The sequence below is a fragment of the Mus caroli genome, unplaced genomic scaffold (assembly GCF_978045245.1).
Source record: "Mus caroli unplaced genomic scaffold, Mus_caroli_1 scaffold_5, whole genome shotgun sequence".
Classification (NCBI taxonomy): domain Eukaryota; kingdom Metazoa; phylum Chordata; class Mammalia; order Rodentia; family Muridae; genus Mus; species Mus caroli.
Genome location: NW_028227260.1, coordinates 7,888,271 through 7,906,055, shown reverse-complemented (window position 1 = coordinate 7,906,055; position 17,785 = coordinate 7,888,271). Strand labels below are relative to the sequence as shown.

Genomic DNA, 17,785 nt, shown 5'->3' with positions numbered 1-17,785 from the left:
CTAGCCTCAATACCACTGCCTTCCTACAACAGACACACACTACAAACATCACACAGCTTCACACCTCTGGTAACATGGAGATCCCCTATGCGTCACCTCTTCCAGGATGCCTTTCCCCCTTCCCTATATATATGCCACTGTCATAGCTCTTACTTCTGTACAGTAGCAGCACTCCTTCCACTGTACTACAAACTCCTTAAAGGCAAGAGTCAAGCCTTCTTCCTGTTTCTCTTTTGAGTGCCTGGATCATTTTGACCCTGTGCTGAAGCCCTCATAGGAGAAGAGACATTCTCAAGAAAGACACTTGTGCACCCCCCTTTGGGTACTGTAAAAGAACTCTGGCAGGCCTAGAATGGGATCTTATTACCCACCCCTCCCCAACACACACACACACACACACACACACACACACACACACACACACACCACACGCAGGCACACACACTTTTGACCCAAATTTAGATAAAAACTGTCTCTATAGCTTCAACAAATGAGGCTGGGAAAATATCCACACATAGAAGAATAAAAGTAGATCCTTTTACCCAGTATAAACATCACCACCACAGCAGACATGGTGGTGCATGCCTGTAATCCTAGCACTCAAGAGGTAGGAGAAGAAGAGTCAGGAATTGAAGGCTACATGAGACCCTACCTCAAACAAATAAGCACTCTTGTCCCCAAACCAACTTGAAATAGATCAAAGATAGTCATATAAGACCTTACGAGGCTGGAGAGCTGGCTCAGTAGTTAAGAGTGCTGATTGCTTTTCCAGAGGACCAAGGTTTGATTCCCAGCACCAACATGGTGGTTCATAACCATCTGTAACTCTACTTCCAGGAGATCTGATGCCCTCTTATGACCTGTGCAGGCACTGAACTCACATAATACAGAGACATAGACTAAACAACCATACACATAAAATAATAAATTCTAAGCCGGGCATGGTGGTGCACGCCTGTAATCCCAGCATTCGGGAGGCAGAGGCAGGCGGATTTCTGAGTTAGAGGCCAGCCTGGTCTACAAAGTGAGTTCCAGGACAGCCAGGGCTACACAGAGAAACACTGTCTCACCCCCCCCCAAAATAAATAAATAAATAAATAAAGTCTAAATTAAAACTTCCTTAAGAGGTGTATGTATGTGTGTATGTACATTCAGCCACAGAGTAAGAAAATTGTGTCATTTGCTGGAAAATAAGTGGATATAAATCTGTAAATAAGCCAGACTCAGAAAGACAAGTAATCACATTTTCTCTAATTTGTGGATACTATTTTTATAGATATGTAAAACCACATAAATATACATAAATGGCAAGGAAGAAAAGTAGCCAGAGGGAGGATGGGGTCCCTATGCTTAAAATACATGATGTCCTTTAAAATTATCTTTATGAAGCCTAATGTTATGTCCAATGAATAAATAAGAATTAAAAGAAAAAAAATGCCTGGCTAACAGAGAATGGCGGCAACCTGGGGCCCATACTTCAATCCCTGCTCCCAGGAAAAGATCAGGCTCTTTTGTCATCCCAGATTTTAGTGGTCTTCTCTCATGTGCTTCTTGGCCCTCCAAAGACCCACTTTGGAAATCATCCCACTGTTTTGTTGTTGTTGTTGAACTTGTTATCATGCCCTTCTTTCTTGCTTTAGGTTTAATTTCTTCTTCTGTTGCAATTTCTTGGGGGAGGAAGCTAGGTTTAGTGATGGGGCAATGCTCTTCCCTGTTTTCATCTATGACTTCCCCTCCTTCGGCTGCATTCTATAAGGGTTGGCAAGATGTGTGATGCTACATACCTTCCCTGGCTTCTTCTCTTCTGCTTTACTCCAGATCTTATAACATACTCTGCAGCAGCAGCATATCGGAGGGCATTTTCATTTTATATAGTATTTTGAAATCCATGAGCTAGATATTCTCCCTAGAACTTTCTTGCATTTCATTATTTCTAGAATGTCTTTGCTTCCTTTCATTGTTTCCTTTATTTTTATGTTCAGTTGCTCTAATTTTGTCCCTCTTTAAGTGCTATGGATTTTTTTGGAAACAGGATGAAGAAATGACAATGAAGAATAAGCAGGAATTTAAGAGGCAGTCAGTCACTGAAAGGAAAAAAAGAGGAAGACAGAAAGTCAGGCAATTACTAGAGACTGATGGTATTCTATAGGAAATAATAATCAAACTCTATAAAAGAGGCGACATTTTTAGTCCTCTCCAAAAAAGTGGCAAGTAAGTAACTTCTTTAGAAATTTTCTTGCATGTTTATACAAACAAATATGACCAAACAGTATGACTAACTCTTACAGATCTACTCAGTCAGGGAGGCAGGACAGAGGGATCCTAATCAGGCAGTCCTCTAGTCCCTGAGTATCGATTGCGAGGAAAACACGAGTCATTTGTCTCTACTTGGTATAACCCACGCAAATGAACAGAATAGGATTTTTTTAATCTACAATTCAAAAGAAAAGGACTAACTTAAATAAAATAACCACTGAAGCCAAATTGTGGCATACTGTAATATCAGCACTTGAGAGGCAGAGGCTGGAAGAACAGGAGTTCAAGGCTACATAGAAAGTTGGAGGCTACCCTCGGGTACATGAGAGCCAGTCTCAAAAACAAAACAAAACCACATCACAGCAATTTAACTCTGACTGCTCTTGGCCTTAACTCATTTGACTAAGAAAACCCAATAAACAGCTTCCTAAGATTCCCAACTCAACGCAACATGACATCTGTCCACATGCTAAATCTACCAAGGGCTTTCACGGCTGACCAACACCCTAGGACTTGCAGAAGAAAAGAAAGACTACCAGGAACTGTGATAGGACTCAGCTCTGAAGGGACTTTGTGGTGTATCCAGAGTGAATTATAGGGGTAGGCACCCACAGCTGGTCAACAGAGATAACACTGGAGCTCCAGCATGGTCCCAGGGAACATGGGATTTGGTTTACTGTTTTGAAATTTTCTGGAATTCTAACACATGGCAGTAATTGGAACTTCCAGTTGAAATTGGAAGAACAGACTAGAGAGCTTGAGGGAAATTATGAAAAAAAAATCCACAAATCTGTAAGGAAAAGAAGCTATGAGATATGTTAAGTGACACATTCAAGGATTGGGAGATGGGGCTGTGTCAAACTATAAAGAAAAAAGCAGAGGAGGGTGGAAAGATGGCTCAGTGGGGAAAAGGAGTTGCTATGCATGTAAGTAGAACCCAGGTTTTAAGTCCCAGCATCCATGCAGAAACTGGGCATGGCTACACACGCTTGTAACCCCAGCATTGGAAAATAGACGAGGGTCCCACCAGTACTGTGACTGGCCAGCCTAGCTGAAATGAAAGCACTATGTTCAGTGAAAGACCTCCACCTGCAGGGAATAAGGTAGCTAGCTATAGAGAAAGACACCTACGTCATTTTCTGGTCTCTCCATACATGTACACAGGTACGCATATCAACATGTACTACTCATACCTGCATATACTATTATACACATAACACACACACATGCACCTACTCAGGGCAAGGGGGGACATGGAAACATTTTAGTCTAGAAAAACAGGTTTAGATACTTCCTGAATCAGGGGAGGGAGGGAGGGAGGGAGAGAGGGAGAGAGGGAGAGAGGGAGAGAGGGAGAGAGGGAGAGAGGGAGAGAGGGAGAGAGGGAGAGAACTGGAAGAGGAGTCTGTTTGTAGTCCATGGAGCCAAAGAGGCCAGAGCAGCATATTTAAACACCAAAGAATTACAAGAAAATGCAAATAAAACAAAGGAACAGCTGAGATTTCCAGACCAATTAAATATGCCTATGTTTTTTAAGTTACACATCTTCAATTTATCCAGCATCACTATAATGGACTTACCTCATATGCATGAAAAAAAAAGCCATTTTCTCTGAGCTTGGGAACTGTCAACATCAGTTCTAATGGTATCTGACATGAGCACCACCCCTGGTCCTATATCACTAAATGCTATTGTGTTCTCCGTCCTCATTAGTTGAAATACTCCCAAAGGCCTACAGAGTTTTTCAAGACTCCCCAGGCCAGGGACCCGGGAGGAGTGGAGCAATAAGAGGATGGTGTCCAAACTGTCCCTAACCGAGAACCACTCCATTAGCTATACTCTTCTGGATAATAATTGTTTCAGAGTAGTAATGAGCAGACATCATGACATTCACAGCGTTTTCTTCTTGTTTTGTGTTGTTTGAATTGGACCTCACCATGCACACCAAGGACACCACAGACAGCACTATGGAGACCAGTCTAGCCTTGAACTCACAGAGATCCACCCGTGTCTGTCTCCAAGGACTAGGAGTGAAGGCGCATGCCACCACACCTGGCACAATTAAGTAATACTGCTTAACAAAACTAGCATGACCCAAGTTTCTTATTTCTCTAATATGTGGCTCATCTGAACTAGTTAAGATCATAATCTAGCAACACACATAAATATTATTTTTGCCCTATTTCAGGTATATTGCAATCTGGTAAGTTAAATGTGATTAATAATATTTCTATTTAATATGATGGTTCATGTAAAGTCAGCAAGCAGAGGAAAAATTGAATATATACATAGAAAATAAATTTCTAATAAGTTAAATTTCACATATTCTCCTTTATACTGGTTATAGAATTTATATGTAAGCAATTAAATATCACTGATATTGGATGGAAAATGATTACAAAAACATTTTACATGTATTCAAAAAGTAAAAGTTAGGTTAATAAAAAGGTCATTAGTACCATAGAGGTGGAGACTGCATGATGTGGGGTTTTGTTTTGTTTTGTTTTTTAAGTTTTATTATATATACAGTATTCTGCCTGCATGTAAGCCTCATGCCAGAAGAGGGTGCCACATCTCATTATAGATGGTCATGAGCCACCATGTGGTTGCTGGATATTGAACTCAAGATCTCTGGAAGAGCAGTCAGTGCTCATAAACTCTGAGCCATCTCTCCAGGCCCAGATGTGTTCGATTTTGATACAATGTAGTTCCTTTCACTGTACAAATGACTACCAGATCTTGCCTTTACCTGATTTATCTGTAGAATCTTCAAATTCCACAAGAAAAGAGTACCCATTGTTCCAGATGTGGAGGCAGGTGGCTGGGTCATAAGAAATGGTGAGTGGTTTTAAGCCAGGGTCATAAACACTGTCCCTCCATCGGATGTTGATGGGTGATTGCCGATCACCCGCAGGAGCAAGGTCCAAGTTTTCCCAGAGTGGAGGTACTAGGAGAGAGCAAGTCAAGGCAATTAGCAAAACCAACTGCTACATAATACTACACATAAGACCATCCCATTTGGGAAGAATACAAAGAGTGTAAAGGCAGCTCACAGTCTCAGGAATTAGTTACTTGGGGCCTTAATGGACTGTAAAGCAGATCAGGGCAGGCTAGAGAGCACCTGGGGAGGGGGAAGTCTCCATTCTGTCATCTCATAAAACCAACTCATCTCAGCCTGTCTGCTAATATGATATGAATCCAGTGCCAGCGTTCTGAAGAATCAGCACATTACCTGGAGAGTGGAGTGTAGAAACAGTTTTCACAAATGGTGCTGTTTCATTGCAATTCCTTGACCTCCAACCATCTAAACTGGTTTCAGGTACAAAGTCAAGTGAACCTTCAGTAGTGGACTTTATCTCAACATAGGAAACAGGGTTAGAACTGTTGGAAAGCAACATTTAGTTCAGTATTGTCAGTTGGTTGGCTGGTATAGCCTGCCTGCCTTCTAGACAGTGATTGTGCCACATAAGTGTGCATGCCACATTAGGCTCTATAAACAACTGTGAGGACTAAGCAGCCACCTTATAAGACCTTTGTGGATATCAGCATTGCTGAAGTCCCCCAAGTTCAGTTTGTAACAAGAATGTGCACACTATCTCTTAAGGTAGACACATACAGTTTATCCGAAACACGTTCTGACTTATTGTTTGTGCCTTCTTCCATAAAGCCAAGCCTAAGTTTTTGCAGTAATATATCAGCAGATGTCCTGATGATAACACAGAGAGACCTGTTGAACTAGAAATGATGAACAAAACCCTCAACTATCAGTTTAGGATGGTCTCCCTCTTCAAACTGGATAGCTGCATATAGAAGTATCCAAGTAGATCCATACTTATTGCTCTGCACAAAACTCAAGTCCAAACAGATCAAAGACCCGAACGTAAAACTGGATACACTGAACCTGATAGAAGAGAAAGTGGGGAGTGGCCTTGAATGCACTGGCACAGGAAAGCACATTCTGAACAGAACACCATTAACACAGTCACCAAGATCAACAACTAATAAATGGGACCTTATGAAACTGAAAAGCTTCTGTAAGGCAAAGGACATCTGTGATGGTTCATATATGTTTGGGCCAGGGAGTGGTACTATTAGGAGGTGACCTTATTGGAGGTGTGTCACTGTGGGCATGGGCTTTAACACCCTAGTCCTAGCTGCCTGGAAGTCTTCTCTTAGAGGCCTGCAGATGAAGATGTAGACCTCTCAGCTCCTCCTGCACCATGCCTACCTGGATGCTGCCATGCTCCCACTTTGAGGCTACTAGACGGAACCTCTGAACCTGTAAGCCAGCCCGAATTAAATGTTGTCCTTATAAGAGTTGCCTTGGTCATGGTGTCTGTCTACAGCAGTAAAACCCTAAGACAACACCATTATTAGGAAAAAGCAGCAGCCTACAAAATAGGAAAAGATTTTTACCAACTCCACTTCTGATAAAATAACACAAGTGATAATTCATACTGATGAGCATGTCGAGTGAGGGTTCACTCCTCCACTGCTGGTGGGAGTGCAAACTTGGACAGCCACTATGGAAATCAGGGTGGCACTTTTTCAGGAAGATGGGAAAGGATCTACCTCAAGACCTAGATATACTCAAAGGATGCTTCATCCTAACACAGAGACACTTGCTGCTCTATTCATAACATTCAGAAACTGGAAACAACCTAGATGTTCCTCAAAAGAAGAACTGATAAAGAAAATGCAGTACATTTACATAATGGATTATTAGTCAACTGTTTTTTAAAAAGGAAATTACGAAATGGATGGAACTAGAAAATATCATTCTGAGTGAGATAATCAAGACACTGAAAGAGAAACATGGTATGTATTTGCTTATACATAGCTATTAGCTGTTAAGTCAATAATAACCAAGCTGCAACCCATAGAACCACAGAGGTTATGGACTTAGGGAACAGACAGATCTCCCTGAGAACGGGGAGAAGAATAGACATTTATGGATAAGGAGGTTGGATAGGAGAATGAAGTGGGGGGGGGGGCGAAGGGGGGACAAGGGGATGAGGGAGGAAATATGAAAGGAGATAACTAAAATTAAGGGCCATTTGAGGGGTAGTATGGGAACCTAATACAGTAAGAAAGTTCCTAAAATATATACACATATATAGGAAATCAAAATGATAGCATCATAAATGGGGAGACAGAGTCCCAACTGGACATCTCTTGTTACCAAATGGAGCATCTAGTACTGAGAATGGGTTACATCTAATGGAGTTGTTGGCCAGAGGGTCTCATAAGAACCCAGGCTGCTCCCAAGACTCTAGATACTCTTCACAAACTGAATACAAGGCCCTCTTGATGAAGACAACATCTACACCATTCACTGAACATGAACATATTGAGCTGTGCCTATAGAGTCTTCATCCCTAGGTTCTAGCATCTTTGATACAGAAAGTTACTCTGTATGTTACCAAAAGAGAAACTTAAACACCTGCTCAACCACAAAACCTTTGATCTACAATAGTGTTCTGCCTGTAAGACATGCTAGGGCAATGATGGCACAAAGCTTGTGGGTGCAACCAACAAAGACCTGATTTAAGTTATGGTCTACTCCACGAGACAGAATTTATACCTAATACTCTTGGAGGGACCAAAAACCTAAGAGTAGATAGCCTAGTTGTACTGAAAGAACATAACAATAAAATGACTCTTAATGACATTCTGCTGTACTCATAGAGCAGTGCCTTGTTCAGCCATCATCAGAGAAGCTTTGGCCTGCAGCAGATGAGAGCAAATAGAGACCCACAGCCAGACAGTGTGCAGAGTGAGATACCTTGGAACACTCAGCCCTAATTGAGCTGTCTCCATCAAACCCCTCCCCACCAGGGCCCAGGGGACCCTGTGGAAAAGGAGGCAGAAAGAGTGTAAGAGCCATAGAGGGTGGAAGACACCAAGGAAACAAGGCCCAATGAATCAACACAAGCAAAGCTCACATGAACTCACAGAGACTGAGGCAGCAAGCACAGGGCCTGCACAGGTCTGCACCACACAGGGTCCTAGAGATGAAAAAAGTGGACGCATGCCCCCATCCCTAACCATTCATCTCCAATTAATAACCACTTGCAAATGAAAATTTACTTTCCTCCAAAGGAGACACACTGGGGAAATAAACAACTCTTAAGGGTAGGCTGCATGTTCAGCAGTAGATGACCAAGAAGAAAAAAATCCTCAATGGCAGTCGGGGATGTATGTATGTATGTATGTATGTACATATATACATACATACACACATATACACAAATACATATACATGTATACATATGTTTACATTATGGCTTATAGTTTATTGTTTTTATGGGAGTTCTAAGTATGTGAATGATTGGGCCGCTGCATCTACATCTGTTTTTTTATGCCTTTTCGCCTGCTCTTTTCTTTCTGTTTTGTCCTATTCCAATGTGTTAGTTTTTATCATTATATATTATAATCCTTTAGAAGCCTGTTTGTTTTCTAGCATGATCCACAGAATGAATTCCAGGACATGCAGGGCAAAATAGCCTCAAAAAACCCACAAATAATAATGGCAGTAATAATAATAATAATAATAATAAATTAATTTAAAATGTCAGGCATGGTGGTGGCGCACACCTTTAATCCCAGCAGTCAGGAGGCAGAGGAAGTCAGATCTCTGTGTTCAAGGTCAGCCTAGTCTACAGAGTGAATTCCAGGATGGCCAGGGCTATATAGGATGACCGTGTCTCAAAAACAACAGCAGCAACAAAAATAATAGAAGCTTGTTTATTTTCTACCAAGAGACAGAAACATGGAGATGGAACCCTGGCTGTCCTGAAATTTCCTCTGTAGGCCAGGCTGGCCTCAAACTCACAGGGATCAAGCTCCCTCTGCTTCCAGAGTACTAGGATTAAAACTTCACCATCACCTCCTGGTCCCCCCCCCCCCACAAAAACTATTTTCAATAGAAAGAAAAAAAATAGAAGTCCCGGATGCACGGCTTCAAGGTCAACAAGAAAAAATGCTGAAGAGCTGGGCCCTGATTGAGAGTGCTTCCTACTTCTCCAGGGTATCTGAATTTGGTTCCAAGTACCCACATCACAGGGCCCCAGTCATATTCAACTCCAGCTCAAAGGGATCTGTTGTCTTCTTGTGGCCTCTGTAGGCACTTACACAGTTACATACATATACATAAATAAACATTACACATAGTTACACATGAAAGTACACATACATAAAAATCAAATAAAACCTTTTTTCAAAAGCAGGAACAACATAAATGGACAGATGTACAGCATAAGATGTACAGTGTCCTGTACATCTTGTCCCACCAGTGAGTCTAAGGGTTTGGCTATGACAGCCGTGTTGTTAGCCAGGAACATCTCCCATGTAAGTCGGTGCTATCCTCATCCTCCTATTAACGCTAGGGCAGAATCCTATCTCTGATTCTTTCTTATGGAGAAGATATTTCACTTCCTTTTTGTAGCCTCCCCTCCCCTAGCCTTAAGATTCCACTGTTTATATCAGGATGGAGCTTGCCGCTCAATCATTCTGCCACGCCCACTGCTGGAACCTGCCGCCTTCCTGTTCCAGAGCCATACACGTGGTCACCCTGCTACTGGACCCCAGGATCATTTGGCAGGAATCGGGCCCCCTTCCCCTGCTTCATAACTGCGTGCAGAATAGTAAAATTGAGCTTTGATCAGAATGGCTGTCTTAGCTGCATTTTTTTTCTCGCCTGCCTAGCCCTTCTTCTCTTCCAGGTTTCTAAGACGCCTTTCCAGCCAAGAACCCAAACATGTGGTCGGCTGGTCGGACACAACACCTTTTGATACTTGCCCAGAGCTAAATTCTCCAAACCTCAGCTTTAAATTTTTGTTTGCTTGAGTTTTTAAAAAGTGTCCCAGCAGTATGTATATTGAGTGTTCCTGAGGATGTCGACCAGCTGTTCTCAACATCATGAAGGAATCAGCCCCTTAAGAGACAGTTGATAGTCTCCTGATGCTTCAGAGTAGGGTTCTACTGACCTCTACTGGACAAAGGCCAGAGATGCTGATAAACACCCTTCCCTACATTATACCGCTGGCTCTGTTCCTAGAGCCAGAATTGAGAAGCCTTCACCTAAAGCCAAAAAAACAATACATGAATTCAAAGTTTGATTCCCATCCCACTCAGTTTCAAAGATTCCTGTCCCAAGGAAACCTCCTGTCTTGTACATATGATATTCTCAGACTAATATACCTGAGAAGAAAGACAATTTAAAAATCAACAAGTGAGGCTCCTGTGAAGATTATGGAAGAACTGGAACACTGGTCATCAAGTCCCTAAAATAAGGCCCTCTGTCATTCTTGATTGTTCACGACTTCATTCGGACATTGGGAACTGTAAGTTCTTACATTTTTTATTCTCCCCTCTCCCTTTCTTTCTCCTTTTAAACAAAAAAGCAGATGGGAATGATTTCCTGGTCATAGAAAAGAAAACAGCAATGGTTGTGTCAACTACAGCTCAACTTAGTAGAGTCAGATTGTTCATAAGAATCTGTAATCACTATGGTGGTGGATGTGGTAGAGTGTTCAACCTCCCAAACATTGTACCCTAGGTTCAATCCTCAGGACCACAAACAATAGTTATTATAATAATAAAAGATTCTGCAGCTGATAAACCCCAATACTTGTTTAAGTTTTTTTTTTTTTTATGGACATGGTTGTTTTGCCTGCTTGGCTGTCTGTACTACTTGCATCTCTTTAGCCCCTCTAAACTGTAGACTCTGTGTTAACCATGCATTTGCTCTCAATTCTTATTTGTGTAGCTTTGGCGTAGTGTGTACTTTAGCTAACAGAATATCATGGAATGAGTGGCTTATAAGCAAAAGAAATACAACTTTCCTCATAGTTCTAGAGTCTAGAAAGGCCAACAGAAGACAGCACAGATTTGGCGTCTGCTGAAGGCTACTTTCCAGTCCACAGCTATCTTCTTGGTATCTTCTCACTCCAGTCTTATAAAGGGGCCCTTATCCCATTCATAAGGGCTAAGTCTTTGTCAATTCATTGCTTCCCGAGGCCTCATCTCCTAGCATCATCAGTGGGAAGTCAGGAATTGTACAGACAAGTTTTAGGGAGACACATATTGAACTCACTGCAGTCAGCTACTTGTCCAGCCTTAACTCTACCCCTGTTTCAGCCTTTGAAACATGAAAAGCACACTCATACCTTAGCTCCATTGGTCCTTCCACCGAAGCTAATTTTCCTTCATTCAGCTCAAGGAATGGAATGAGGTAACCCAGACTGAAAAGGACATGCATGGTATGTATTCACTGATAAGTGGATATTGGCCAGGTACAGGATAACCATGATACAATCCATAAACCCAAAGAAGCCAAATAACAAGGAGGGCCCAAGGGAGGACATTTGACTATCACTCGAAAGGAGAAATAAAATAGCTATCAGAGGTGGATGGAAGGAGGGAACTGGGTAGGAGAGGGGATGGGGAGGGGAACAGGGCGGGAGAAATCAGGTGTAGGGAGAGCAGGGAAGGGGGAAGAGAATGAAAATCATGACAGGCAGTGGGGGAGGGGCAATCTCTAGGACATGCCAAAGACCTGGGACAGAGGAGGCTCCAGGGTGTCTATGGGGTGACTCTAGCTGAGACTCCTAGCAGTGGGGAATATGGAGCCTGAAGCGGGTACCTCCTGTAGCCAAGCACGATGCCCAGTGGAGGGATAAAGATACAAACCCACCCACAAAATCTGCCTTGTAAGGGCCAAAAAGAAGGTGCCATCTTTAAAACAAAGACCCAGGCTCTGCTAGACACTTCATCTTCTAGGGCCTTATTCTTGGGCTTCCTAGCCTCCAGAAGTGAGAAATCAAGTTCTGTTGTTTATAAATCACCCAGGGTAAGGAATTTGGTTACAGTAGCATAAATGTGGCACTGAGACAGTGATTTTTACCTCTCACTGTCCCACTAGATTGCCATATTACTTCTTCCTTGCCTATACCAGTATAGTTCAAGTCTCTACAACCTAGACCTTCCTAGGAAGTCTCCTGGTGGCATTCCCTCATATCTCTCTCTCTCTCTCTCTCTCTCTCTCTCTCTCTCTCTCTCTCTCTCTCTCTCTCTCTCTCTCTCTCTCTCCCCCTTCCCCTCCCCTCCCCTCCCCTCCCTGTTTTCAAGAAAGGGTTTCCTTGTGTAACCCTGGCTGTCCTAGAACTGGTTCTGTAGATCAGGCTGGCCTCAAACTGACAGAGATCCACCAGCCTCTGTCTCCCAAGTGCTGAAATTAAAGGCATTGTTCCCCCTCTGCCTGGCTGTTTCCTACCATTTCTGACAGTTTCTGGAAACAAAGAGTTTCAGGACATGTATGTGCCAAATAAAGACTGTCCCTCAGGTTGAAGTTTCTGGGGCTTGAGGCCCAGCTGACCCTACTAAAGCAGTGCCCTGTGTCCTTCCCACTTCCTTCAAGGCTCGTGTGCTGACTCTCTTGCTACTCCCCCCCCCCCAGCTGTCAACTTCTACAGACTTAGCTCTCCTTCTGCTCATGCGTAATGACCCTTCACGTCCCCTTGCACTTGTGGAAACAGTTCCACATCTCGTCTCCAAGCCATCTTCTCCTGCCATCCAGATCTTCCTTGGTCAAAACTCACTGTATTTACTTCTACGCCATTCAGCACCCAAACATTCCTCATGGAACAGTCGTTTTCTGTATCTCCTCAAAGGGCCTGTGTCCAAGCCCACAGACACCATGTCCTACACCTTCTCCATAGGCTCCTGGGCTACACTTGGTACTGGGAACAGTGAAGGCACTAAATGTTTGTATTAGTCAGAGAGAAATACCAAGCAGGCAATCTGAAGTTCACCTTCAGTGTCTTCTCTAACAGGTAAGCTGGTTACCCCCCGGTACCACCTTACTTCACGCAATCAGACCTGCCTGGTTTTCTCCCATTTTTCAATGACTCTCCAGGGCTTAGGCAAGCATGAGTGAAGCCGTGGGTTCAATCCCTAGCACCTCATAAATGAGGTGTGGTGGTGAATGCCTGTAATCCCAACACTCTGGAAGCAGGAGAATCAGAAGTTCAAGGTCATCACCTTTCACATAGTGAGTTTGAGGTCATCTTGAGCTACAGGAAAACCCTGTCTTAAAAGCTTACTCAGCCCCACTTGTCTACTCTTACTCAGTAGCACTCACTCTCTTGTTGAAACCAAACTTTACTCTTAAGGTTTTAGCTAAAGCAAAACACAAAATCTCAGCAACATGACTACCCAAGCATGGCTCGAACAAGGATAACAGCGGATGTGCTATGGTAGACAGAGGAAAGCTTACAAGGATTCAACCCTAGACAAAGATACAGGTCACCAAGGAATCCTGAGAGCAGGAGAAATTGTCTTCCCCAGGGAAGAGCACACCAAGTGATTATCCAATACCAACAGTCATCCCTGAAATCGTACATACAAGTAACAATATACAGACTGAGCAGTTTGTACTTACATATTTCAGAATATATATGTATATATGTATGTGTATGTGTGTGTGTGTGTGTATGTGTGTAGCCATGAATTTGAAAAATAGCAAGAAGTAATATATGGGAGGGTTTGGGAGTAATAAAGGCAGGGAGAGAATAAAGTAACTATATCATAATCTCAAATATTAAAAATTTTTTAGAGGGGACATTATAGTTGTTGGCCAGAAAGAAAGCAGTCCAGGCACAAGTTGCTGCAGCCCACCGAAGCAAGGCTTGATAGCAGTTGGGAAAATGTCTGCGAGCTCTAGAAACCCACAGCATTTACAAAATGACAACATGAGGAAGGAAGTTATGCTATCGATGTTGAACTTACCATGGGATCTAAATGAAAGGAACAGGGCTACATGGCACACAGACAGCTTTGGGACAGGAAGACAGCTGGTAAAGAGATGCAGTTCTCCTTCCTCCTCCCAACTCTCCTCCCATCCATTCTTAGGCTCTCTGTCATTAAATTAGAATAGCTCAGATTATTGCTCTGGTCCCTCTCTGCACCTGAGCTTTTCACTGTGATACTCACTTAGCTATGAGGCTACTGTAAACCGAGATGCGCTATAAATGAATGACACTAAGATCTTTGAAGGCTTAGCAAAAAAAAATTCACTTATAGTTCTTAAAATAATTTCATATTAGAAATATAATATCTTTGATATAGTAGGTTAATGAAAATATATTAGAATTAACTTATCTAATTTGTACTTTTTAATTTTTATTTATTGACTGCATATGGGTACTTTGCCTATATGCAGTTTTGTCTACATTTATGTCTGTGTAATGTGCATGTCTGAAGCTTGCAGAGATCAGATGTCAGGTGACCTGGAACTAGAGTTATAGAGTCTGGTGCTGGGAATTAAACCTGGGTCCTCTTGAAGAGCAGCCAGTACTCTTAACCACTGAATTCTCTCTCTAGTCCTTATTTGTACTTAAGAAAAATGAAGTCACTAGAAAACATAATTACCTGTATGGCTCATATATATGGCTAATGTTACACATCTATTGGACAACACCAGTTATGAATAATTCTTACACGGTTAAATTCAACACCTGTTAAATACATCAACATCCAGAATGTACTGGATTAAAAAAATACATTACCAAATTAATTAGTTTCCTTTTCAATATTCTAACCCACACTGCCTCTCTAGCCTGTCTTTTTCATGAGAGCTGTGTTTTCCACCAGCACCAAAGACCTTCTTAGTAGGCTTTGACCTTAAGCCAGGGTACAAACGATGGAGTACGCAGGCTCTCACTAAGGCTTTACCAACACTCACAGAAGCACACGTCTCCTTCCTTGCTGGACTGTCAGGGTTATGGGGAAAACTCTGAACTGAACTGACTAATCAGTGGAGTCACATGGCACTGCTAGCACAGGGAATAAAGCCTGCATTTCCTGTGCTAGCTCCAGGGCTTCCTGTTAGTCCCCAGGAGCCACAGATGGCCTGAAAATAAAGAAATTCCAAGGAGCTCTAATCTTAAATACAAATTTGAAACATCTGGGGCTTTTATCACCAAGGAGTTATCAATGTGGTTTTGGTTTGGTTTGGTTTGGTTTTGAGACAGGTTCTCACTCTGTAACTTGGACTGGCCTGGATCCACACTCCTCCTGCTTTGGATTTCTGAATACATGTGCTGAAAACACAAGCATGAGTTGTTATTCCAAACTTAAAAAAAAAAAAATCCTTTAAATGGGCTGGTCGGATGGCTCCGCAGTCAAGAGCAAGAGTTCTTCTTGCAGAGAACTCAAGTGTGGTTTCCAGCCCCAACATGGGGAGACTTACAACCACCTGTAACTCCAGTTCCATTAGAGCTGACTCCCTCTTTTGGCCCCAGAGGGCACCCACATACATGTGGCATGCATACACATGAATAAATATAATAAAATTTAAATATATAAAAGAAGAAAGTCTTAAATGTGCTTATTGATTTAGTATTGTCTGTTTAACTATGTTTATTTGTTTATGCTGGGATTACCACACACAGCTTTAGCCACCATCCACCATGCCCAGCTAAACAGAGATTGTTAACAGAACTAGAGCTTATTAAAAGACATTTTTAATATAGTTTTCTTTTGGAGACAGGGTCTCACTATGTATCTGGAACTCGCAGAGATTTGCTACCTCTACCTCCCAAATACTGGATTAAAGGCATGTGCCACCACTTTTGGTTTAATATAGAATTTTAAGTATGTAAGTTAAAATTAAAAAAAACAAACAAGGATAAAAAAAGACATACCCAAGTATGAGCTTCTTAAAGAGAGTAACCTAAAGAAGCTTTTCTTTCCTGTCAGATTATGTATGTATGTATGTATGTATGTATGTATGCATGCATGTATGTATTTTTATTCGTGTGTCTCTGTGTGGTATGTGTGCCTGAGGAGACCAGAAGAGGGTGTCAGGTCCTCTGCAGCTTGAGTTATAGGTGGATGTGCGCTGTCCCACGTGGGTGCTGGTCCTCTGCAAGTGCAGCTTAACTGCTGAGCCATCTCTCCAGCCCCCTGAGTAAGCCTCACAGAGAAGACAATGCTGTAAAAACTCTATACAGAAGCATTCAGGAGAATTGTTTTGGAGGATGGAAACTTCCAGTATGGTAACTATTAGACACACATGGTTCTAAAATAGTATTGAATTCAAATTGGCATGTAAATACATGAGACTTGTGACGACATTTTTTTCTTTTCCTTCCTGTCATTTGTTTCTTCTTTTGTTTTATCTTTGTAATTTCATGGGTTTATTTTTTTAGTGGCTATATTAGATACAGTGATGTTCAATAATTTTAGTATTCCTCTTCCTTGCATAAAGAAGCCAGATGTGATACACAGCTGTAATCCCAGCACTCAAGAAATGGAGAGAGGAGAATCAGAAATTCAAGGGCAACTTCTGCTACACAGCGAGTTTGAGGCAAGTCTCGGGTATATGAAACCCTGTCTCAAAAGGAACAAACAAACGAATAAATAAATAAATAACTATAGGAATACTGAGAACATCAAGCACCACTAATGTAATAATAAGTCTGCCCCATTTTAATGCACCATGATTTTCTTTATGCCTTTCATTAAATTAAAAATCACTAAATCATCAAATTCATTTTCCTGTTTTTAGGATCTTACGCCTAATTTTGTTTAATGTAACAATTAAGCTAAATTGCACTCTGAGTGAAACTAATTTTATTTTCATCTCTGGTAATAGGTATATAGCCTATTAAGTCTTTAAGAGTTACTGACTGCATCTCAGGAAAACAGTAAACAGCAATATGAATAGACAGCCATGGTTCCTGGGCAGCGAAAGAAGGTGAATGGCAGTGTGCTTCTGCAGTTCCCACAATCTTCTACTTCCTTTACCTCTTGGTCTGCTTTACATGACCTTAAGAAGGCCAGATTTGAAGCTGGGTGTAGAGGTGCATGACTGTCACATTGGCACACCCAGGGACTAAGGCAAGAAGAAGATCCAAATTTCAAAACCAGCCTGAGGCTGGAGAGATGGCTCAGTGGTTAAGAACACTGGGTCCTGAGTTCAATTCCCAGCAACCACATGGTGGCTCATGACCATCTGTAATGGGATCCGATGCCCTCTTCTGGCATACATGCAGGTAGAACACTGTATGCATAATAAATAAATAAATCTAAAAATAACCAAAAACTTTTCAAGACCATCCTGGGCTACATAGAGAGTCGGAAGTCAGTCTGAACTACATAAAAGCAAACAAACAACAGATAAAATGGTCAGATTTGAACTTGGACACAAGTATCGAACCTATGAAGATGACAAACAGGATGAAGGTAAGAATGATTATGACACTAAAAGAAGCGGCCAGAACTGAATTTTTAATCTTTGACATCCTTTCCTGTCTCCAAGTAGCCACCCTTCTGTTGGGCTATTGAATTGTCAGAAACAATAAGTATTATCTTTCCAACTAAGCAGGGGAAGGATATAGGCCTACAGACAAGGACATATGCTCAGTGGGGCAGCAAACACCATAAAATTCTTCTGCCTGAAAAAAAGGTTCGGATGCTGTTATATGCCAAGAGTCAAAAAGAAGGAAAGGAAACTGCCCAGTTT

The 17,785-nt window shown here is 41.9% G+C and overlaps 1 protein-coding gene across 2 annotated transcripts in view; it reads right to left on the bottom strand.

The window, feature by feature from the left end:
- Ca5b (carbonic anhydrase 5B) overlaps positions 1 to 17,785 on the bottom strand; it is a 55,545-nt gene that overhangs the window by 18,457 nt on the left and 19,303 nt on the right. For both annotated transcript variants that reach the window (XM_021153483.3, XM_029472927.2), the window contains exon 3: positions 5,006 to 5,203. In XM_021153483.3, coding sequence (XP_021009142.1) covers positions 5,006 to 5,203 — 198 coding nt within the window. The remainder of the gene's footprint in view (positions 1 to 5,005; positions 5,204 to 17,785) is intronic.